Source organism: Equus asinus, chromosome 20 (assembly GCF_041296235.1).
Source record: "Equus asinus isolate D_3611 breed Donkey chromosome 20, EquAss-T2T_v2, whole genome shotgun sequence".
Classification (NCBI taxonomy): domain Eukaryota; kingdom Metazoa; phylum Chordata; class Mammalia; order Perissodactyla; family Equidae; genus Equus; species Equus asinus.
The window spans coordinates 26,332,814-26,341,456 of record NC_091809.1 but is presented as its reverse complement, the minus strand read 5'-3'; the positions used below and the strand labels follow the sequence as shown (position 1 = coordinate 26,341,456).

The 8,643-nt window shown below is 56.3% G+C and overlaps 1 protein-coding gene across 1 annotated transcript; it reads left to right on the top strand.

Annotated features, from left to right (window-relative positions):
- The first annotated feature begins 1,123 nt into the window (after positions 1-1,123).
- Positions 1,124-3,776, top strand: RTBDN (retbindin). Its single transcript, XM_070491487.1, has 5 exons — positions 1,124-1,422; positions 1,856-2,015; positions 2,133-2,243; positions 2,791-2,887; positions 3,440-3,776. The coding sequence occupies exons 1-5, from the start codon at positions 1,254-1,256 to the stop codon at positions 3,665-3,667; spliced, it is 765 nt and encodes a 254-aa protein (XP_070347588.1). The 5' UTR covers positions 1,124-1,253; the 3' UTR covers positions 3,668-3,776.
- Positions 3,777-8,643: the final 4,867 nt, after the last annotated feature.

Sequence of the window (8,643 nt, the reverse complement as noted above, 5' to 3'; positions counted from 1 at the left end):
AATGAATTGAGGAAATGTTCACAAGGGACACATATTCACAGATGCTGCAGAGGGACACACACACACACATTTCAGATGCAGATACATACCCTCTCCATACATGACAACACCTCTTTGTTCACTCATGGTCAACATTCATGGTCAACCACCTTTATCCATTGACTTATCCACAACATTTTCCCAGAACACCCATCCTGATCCTACATCCCCCGTGCCCACATTTATTATCTGATTCTTACTCAACTGGACACACTTGCCTTGGGACACATTCAGGCCTCCTTACCCAGATTTTGAACACACATCCACACAACCAAGAGACACACATAAACATGCCCTCACACAACAAACACACACATGCAGCTACACAAACACACTGTCATCCAACACACACACACACACACTCACCACACACATACATACAGAGCTTAAGCCACAAGCTCAACATAAAGGCAAACACAAGGATATATACACACCAACCCCTGGTCCACCGCCTTTGGTCTGCTGGAGCAGGGGCAGGGCAGTGGGAAACCCCGCCCCTGCGTCAGGCCACGCCCCTTTTGGCTGCTGCTGTGTCCTGGACTTGACCCTGAGGTGTCCTGAGCAGCACCCTAGACCCCAGTCCAGCTAACAGGTGAGGGGTGGCCCGAGGGGGCAGAGTTGGGGGGGGGAATTGTCTTGTCTCCCCAAACCCCCAGTTTCCCCTGCCCTGGGGCTTTTGGACCCCGGTGAGAGAACCCAAGTCCTGCCACGGCTGAGCTTGGCTCCGAAGGCCCAGCCCTAGGTGGCAGCCCCTAAGCCGATTGTGGGTCAAGAGAAGGTGACCATGATAAGGGCCAGCGGGGATCGAGAGGGAGGGAGGAGACTGGGCAGAAGAGAGGGAGGAATTACTGGACTGAAGAGGGAGATTGGAAGAGCTGGGTAGGTCCCCTGAGTTCTGGGGACAGAGGGGGTCACCTGAGAGCCGACAGGGTGAGAGATCTTGCTGGGTGTGAGGGGGGAGGGGGCACTTGGTCCTGGGCACTTGGGGAGGAGGGGACAAGAGTCTGATGGGGGGCTTCTGGGTCAAAGGTAGGCTTTGGTGGTCTCCTGGTATTTGAAGATCCCTGGGCATTCCTTCCTTATCAACTGCCCGTTCTCTGGTCTCCCTAGGCAAAGTCTCCTGGGTGTGCATCAGGAGGGTGCCACCCAGAGCTCCCAAAAAGGGGCTGCCGTACCTCACCCCATACCCTAGCTCACTCTTATCTCAGTTGGACATGGCCTGCAGGGGCCGCACTCGACCTAGGGGCCTGGCCTGGGCCCTGCGACTGACCCTGGCATGGATCCTGCTGGGAGCCTGTGGAAGGAGCCACCCATTCCCAGCTACGTCCCGGAGACATCATGGGCTGGTGGCCGATCTGGGCACAGGCCAGTTGCACCTGGCAGGTGAGCAGTCCAGACCCTGCCTAATCCCCAACACCCAGGAACCCCCACTCCACCACGTCAGTGCTAGAATTTCCTTATGAGAGGGGTTTAGGGGGACAGTAAAAGAGCACAGACCCTGGAGTGAGACTGCCTGTGTTCAAATTCCAACTCTGCCACTTCGTGGCAGTGTGACCCTGAGCAAGTCACTTAACCTCTCTGGGCCTCATGTGGGCCATTAAAAAGGAGGAGAAAGACTAGACCTACCTCATAGCCATGCTGTAAAAAGGTGTATGTAAGTGTATGAGCCCTCTACCACTACCAGGGACATAAGTGATAAGCTGATTATGACGAGCGAGTACTATTACTTGAAGCTGCATTTGCATTCCAAGAAAAGTGTCTTTACTTAAATTTTATGTTTTGGAGGACTGGCATAACTGGGATCTTTCCTGTCCAGACGACCCCCAGGCCTTGGTTCCCCAACCCTACCTGAGGATCCAAGACCCCAGCTCACAGGAGTCCCCTTCTCCACGGCCTTGTTGTCCCTCAGAGATGGACACACCAAAGACATTGGGCCCTGGGATCATCCCAAGGCGCTGTGGGGAGCCGAACCCCGAGTGAGTACAGCACCTCCCACCCCAGCTTTTCCTCTTGTTTTTTGCTCCAGTTGCCCCCGCCAGGGTCCAGAGCCCCCACGCATCCTGACCCATCTGGGTCTCTCTCCCGATGTCCAGGTGCAAATCCTTCCTGGGACACCTCCAAATTGCCCTCCGCAGTCGCTTGCGCCTGCTGCAGTTGGGGGTCCGCCGGGGGCAGCCGCTCTGCGCAGAGCTCTGCGATGCCTGGTAGGAGAGGCGGGGCGCGAGGGCGTGGCCTATGGTTTGGGCGGGGCCGAAGGCGGGATCTGCAGCTGGCTCGTCCTTGTGTTTGAAGGGGCGTGGCCTGCCTCCAATAGGGCCAAGGTCTACAGGATGAGGCCTAGGGTTTAGAGGCTAGGCGGTAAGGGACGGGGGCTGTGGAGGCCCTGGCTTTTAAGATTGACAGTACGTAGGCGTGGCCTTCCATGGACCTGGGTTTTTTTGTAAGGGGCGGGGCCTCTTCATTGAAAAGAGAAGTTAAAAGTGTGGATGGAATGTAAGGGGCTGGCCTGGAATGCAGATGGTCTGAGGTCAGCGGGGATGAGTCCAGTTGTGAAAGGTCCCTGGGTACGTGTGAAGAGCATGGGGCTGGGTAAAATCTGAAGGATGGCGTTTGTAGAGGCGTGGTCCTAATAGGCGGGGCCTGGATCTGGGAAAGGACACACACTGGGCGAAGCCTTGGAGAGCAGGAATCCCACTACAACGCGGCTGTGGGGCCCTTAGCCACCTTCCTCTCTCCACACACCACCTCCAGGTTTGCCACCTGCGAAAGTGCTATCGCCTGCGGCCGCACTTGGCTCCCATTCCCGGAAAAGAAGGGCTGCGAGCCGGACTGCACTATCTATGGGCAGGTGAGCATGGGACAGAGGGCACGGGGAAGAGACTGAGACCTTCCCTTACTATGTCCCGTCTTAACCCGCCTAAGCCCCAGAGTCCGGACTGGCACCCCAAGGCCCCCGCTCCCACCCTTTCCCCTTCCGCAGTCCAACCTCCCTAATGGGACAGGCCTGTAGCCTCCCTAAGGTCCACTGAGTCTCGATTTGCTTTCCCCAAGGGAAGTGTGCTCTAGGCCCATCCACAGGTTCCCCTGGAAGACCCAGAGGCCTGAGTCACCTTCCCCCTTCTGGCCCAGCCTTAATCTGGCTTTCTGCCACCCCGGCCCTGGGAACCCAGTAAGAACCACTCGCTCTCCCCAAGGCCCCGTCCCCACCATGGCCCCGCCCCCAGGCTCCCCGGGGGACTCAGAGGCGGGAATCGCCCGCCGCAAGACCGCGCCCCGGCGCCGGTCTCCACCGGCGGTGGAACTCCCAGACTTTCCTCCCCAAGGCCACGCCCGCGAGCCCGCCCTCTGCCCGCCCCACACGGCCCCGCCCCCAGGATGCTGACTCCGCCCCCTTCTCCAGACTTTCACTGACGGAGCCGACCTTTGCCGCTCGGTTCTGGGCTCCGCGCTGCCGGTGGCAGCTCCGGGCACCGCTCACTGTCTCAACATCTCCATCTCGGGGCTTCCGCGTCCCGGACACGGACGGAGGGCCCGGGACACCGCCTTCCCGCGCCCCCGCCGCCCTCGCACCTGGATCCCGGACGCTGCGGGCAGCGGGAGCGGCAGCGGCAGCGGCGGCGGCGCCTAGAGGGCGCCTGGCCTCGGCTGGGAGCTGGTCCCTCCCCCCCCACCCGCCCACCCCGGCGGCCCTTTAGGACAGCCAGAGCGCCTCTCCTCCCCTCTCGGCCCTCTAGTTCCCAGAGTCCTGCCCCTCTTCCCTGGGGCCCCAGAGACTCGCCCCTCTCCAGATTATGAGGGAAATAACCCACCCAACTCTACTCATTTTCCCCCTCTCCCCACTGAATAAAGTCGCCAACTAGAGCACGTGATGTGGCTGCTTCTCGGGGAAACACGTGGGGAAGGGTAGTTGCCAGAAAGTGATAGGTGTCTCACTTCTAATCCTCAGGTCTTAGAGTTAGCGACTGATTCATACGAGCATGTAAATGATAGATGGCCTACACTCTGGAGCACTAGTCATAACTTGGAATATTCCGGTGTCACAAATAGGGGGGTTCTGCAGGGTCAGAAGAAGGGCTGACCGGCAGATGTGTTCTCCCGCTGTGTGCCACCGGGGCCGCCAAGAAGCCCTCTGACTTGTCTAGACCTCAAGACACCCTTTACGGCCTTCCCCTCTGAGTAAGCAGGCCCAGTGGTGTCTGGCATAAGGCTCCCTTCCTTCCTCCCATTCTCCCTCATCCCAATGCGGGCCCGAAGGCAGTGTGGACTGGACTCAGATTCAGGATTCGGGTTGTAAGCTCTCCTTTTAATTCTTCTCCTTGTCCACAGGCCCTAGGAGAGCCTCAGTTTCCTCTCCTGGAAAATGGGCAATGTCCCTTGTAGTTCTGTTGAGCAGAGGAACATTGACGGCTGCTCCTGTGTACAGGCACTGCGCTGAGCTAGACAGATGAGGCCCACTCCCGGCCCTCAGGGAAGACGGAGTAATATAGGTGCCCCACCCGGAGGGGAGCTGAGGGGCCTCTTTCGGCTGCAAGAGACAAACTCAGTTCACAGAATCTTTAGGCAAGATGAGCTTTGGAAATGGCTGTAGCTAGGTTCTTAAATGATATTAGGAATCTCTGTATCTCTTTCTTGGCTATACTCTGGGACATCTCTTCACAGTATAAAGATGGACCAGAACTCTGTGATGCCAGAGGCTAAGATGGGCCCATTTCTTGGAGAACCAGCAAAGCTCCCAGGCCGGCTCTTGTTGATCCGGCCTCATCAGGAGCCCATCAGCGAACCAATCACGTGCCGGGGCTGCTCTGCGCTCACCGGCCTGATCTGGGTTGTGCGCTGGGGCCTGAAGGCCCATCGTGGGGTCAGTTCCATCTGAACAACATGGACTGAGGATGGGGAGGGGTGGCCCCCCCAAAGGAAAATCAGGGGCCAGAACTAGGAGAAGTGGAGGGGCGCTGGGCAGGGATCAAGATACATCCAGTAGAGACTGCCGGTTAGAACCCCGACTCGGTGGTCTGTCTGCCTGGGCTCACATCCCAGTTCCACAGCGATTCATGCTGCAACTTTGCGCATGTAGCTCAGCGCACTGAGCCTCAGCATCTTCGTCTGTAAAAGGGGAATATTAATTGTTCCTCTCATAGGGGTGCCGGATTAAAGGAATTAAGGCAAGCTGTTCTGCTTATGCATCGCTGTGTAACAAACTCAACTTGGTATTAAATGACATCATTATTATCTTTCCTGGGTCTGGGCCTTCCCTGGGCTCGTTGGGGTGGGTTTTCCTCAAGGTCTCTTGCTCGGCTGCAGACAGTGGCTGGGGCTGGACTCACCTGGAAGGCTTCATCACTCATACATCCTCTTGCCTTGAACCTCAGCAGGGGCCGTCGGCCAGAATCTCTACCCGTGGCCTCTCCCTGTGGCTCGGGCCTCCTCACAGCATGGTGACAGGGTTCCCAAGGCAAGTGTCCCAAGAAAGAGCCAGGTGGATGTTGTCTCACCTTTGACAGCCTAGCCTTGGAAGTCACACAGTGTCACCTCTGCTCTTTATTCACTAGAAGAGTCACTAAGTCAGCTCATATTCAAGGGGAGGTGTCCCAGGCTCACCTCCTAATGGGAGGAATGTCAAATGAAGTGCTTAGAAAGGGCCTGGCCCTTAAGCAACACTCAGCAAATACAGACAGCATCCGTCACCATTGTTGTTGATGATGTCATATACTGTGTCACTGTGACAAAGAGGGTGAGCAGGCAGTCAAGGAAGCAAAGTGACATAAACCTGTGAAGGAGCTCCAGGCAGATGGCCAAGCCACAGGGAAGGGCTCCGAGTGGGAGGGCAGGGGACCTCAGGTTCTGCAAACTCCAGCTGCTCAGCGAGCCTGGAGCGGAACTGGGGTCAGATCACAGAGGGCCCTGAACACCAGGTGAAGGCACTTGGACCTCATGAAAAGGGATGTGAGAGCCATGGAAGGTCTGTGCAGGGGAAGCTCCATCAGACCAACATTCTTGGCCACCACGAGCAGGCAGGACAGGGGAGGGGGAGACAGCGGTGAGGGGCGCCAGTGAGGACCATGGGACAGGAGCCAGAAGATGGGCATGGGGATGCAGGAGAGGGATTCGGAGGAATAACCCCCAGGGCTGTCCTGAGAAGAGCGGGAGTGATCATTTGAAAGCTTCAGCAGCATGGGTGGCTGTCAACCTCACGTTCAGCAGGACCGGGGGCCTTTGGCAGCACAGGTGGCTGCCAACCTCACATTCACCAGGACCAGGGGCCTTCGGCAGCACGGGTGGCTGTCAACCTCACGTTCACCGGGACCCAGGGTCCTGTGGCAGGCCTCTACACCTCTAACTCCCAGCTGATCTCGATGCTGCCAGGCCGGGGACCCCACTTCAAATAGCTGGGGACCCAGAGACTTTTGTCAGAAGTAACACTTGTGAGTGACAGCTTTCGGGTGCCCGCGTCTGCTCGTCACCAGCTGCAAGAGAAGGGGCCGTTTCTCCTCATCTTGCAAGGCGAGTCCCATCAGCAGTCATCAGAAGGGCCTCTAATTTTGAGATGAACTGTGATTCTAATAATTCTGAGGAGAAACAGGCAGGTCTGAGATATCCAAATTCACAGCACACAAGAGAAAAAGACAAAGTGGAGTTATAAACAGAATCAGGCCCCGTAAGGTTTGGCAACTGTGATGATAACCCCCGGCCAGGCTGGAAGAGCAGGCGCCCCTTGGGTGGGGACATGTGGAGGCTGCGGCTCCTCCTGGAGGCCCGCCCACACAGGGGCCTTCTTGCAGCCAGGTCCTCTCACCTCCGGGTCTCCACACTTGCTGTTCCCACTGCCTGGAACCCCCTTCACCCTCCTGGTTCCACCCTTCCCCCTTCAGGTCTTGGCTGGTTGGCCCCTCAGGCTCGGCGAGCCCCAGACTGCAGCTGGCCTCCCCACCACCCAATCCCGGGGCCCTCTGACCTCGATGGGAGGTTGGGGACCCTTTCCGGCTGGGTCAGGCCGGTGTCCGGCACGGGGCCCGCATGGAGCAGAAAGGTGCTGTGATGGGCTGAAGTGCATTCCCCTTCCCCAAAGTCATGAACCCCTAACCCCAGGACCTCAGAATGTGACTGCATTTGGAGACAGAACCTTTAAAGAGGTGATCAAGTCAAAACGAGGTCCTCGGTGTGGGCCCTGATTCAGTGACTGGGGTCCTTATAAGAAAAGGAAGTTAGGACACAGACACACAGGGACGACCACGTTAGGACACAGGGAGAAGATGGCGTCTACATGCCCAGGAGAGAGGCCTCAGAAGAAATTAGGTCTGCAGACACCCTGATCTCGGACTCCTAGATTCCAGAACTGCGAGAAAACACCTTTGTTGCTTACACCCCCCCAGACCGGGGTACTCTCCTATGAAAGCCCTAGCAGACTAGTAACATGCTCTAAAAATAATGCTCCCACAATGCCCTGGGCTTCTGTCATTAGAACATCTATTAAAAAGCAAAAAGCCACTCCCTTTCTTCCTTTCCATTAAAAATCCCACTGTTCAAGTCAAGGTAGGGTCAAGGGTGGGGGACCAGGGAACACAGGGATCTCTCCCTACCCCCAGGTAGCAATTTTTGACTTTTTATCCCTGATATTCCGCTCCCCGTGCCAGGGATTGCTTTGGGTATAGACACATCTTACTTTCAGCCAGGAAGTGACAGGGCAGCTGCTTGGAAATGAGGCCTTTGGAGGTTAGGATGTGATGCCTGGAGCTATGGCAGCTATCTTGGGATCATGAGAAGCAAAAACACAAAAGCTGGCAAAGCAGATGGATTAAAACAACGGTGTCTTTGATGTTGTTGAGCCATCTGACTTCCAAACTTCTTGTGGAGGGAGATAAACATGACCTGCTGCTGGCGAGACTGTGGGGGAAACAAATGCTTACTTACGTTGCTGGTGGGAGTGCCACTCAAGACAAGCCTCCAGGGAGGGGAATTTGGAAATCTCCCTCCAAATGAAAAACCACAGAAACCCGCTAACCCAGCAAGCCCACCTCTGGAAATTTCCCCTACAGACAAAAAAACTGTGCACGACAAATGATGGCACACCCTGGTCATTCCCTGCTGTAGACATTTAACGGCAAGCTGGGCGACAAGTCAATGTCTATAAAGAGGCATTAAATAGACGGCAGGACAGTCACACCATAGTGGACTCGGCAGCTGTAAGGGAGTGAGGAAGGTCTCTGGACACCCACTGGGAGTTACCTCCCAGATGGCTGTGGTGAAAAGAGTAACGTGCACCATCTAGAGTGATAGTTTGTTTCCATTTGTGTAAAAAGAAAACCTCAGGAAACAAAGTATGTGTGTGTGTGTTTGTAACACACCAGGCTGTCTCCAGAAGGACCTAGAAGGCATCCACTCTGGTCTTTTGTCCCCCCAAAATCCATGTCGAAATCCTAACCTTCAAAGATGCCGGGGTTAGGGGGTGGGGCCTTTGTGAGGTGGCAAGGTCATGAGCGTGGGACCCTTGTGAGTGGAATCAGTGCCCTTATAAAAGGGACCGCACAGAGATCCCTTGTCCCTTCCACAATGTGAGGACACAGCGAGAAGACAGTCTACGACCTGCAAGAGGGTCCTCACCAGAAC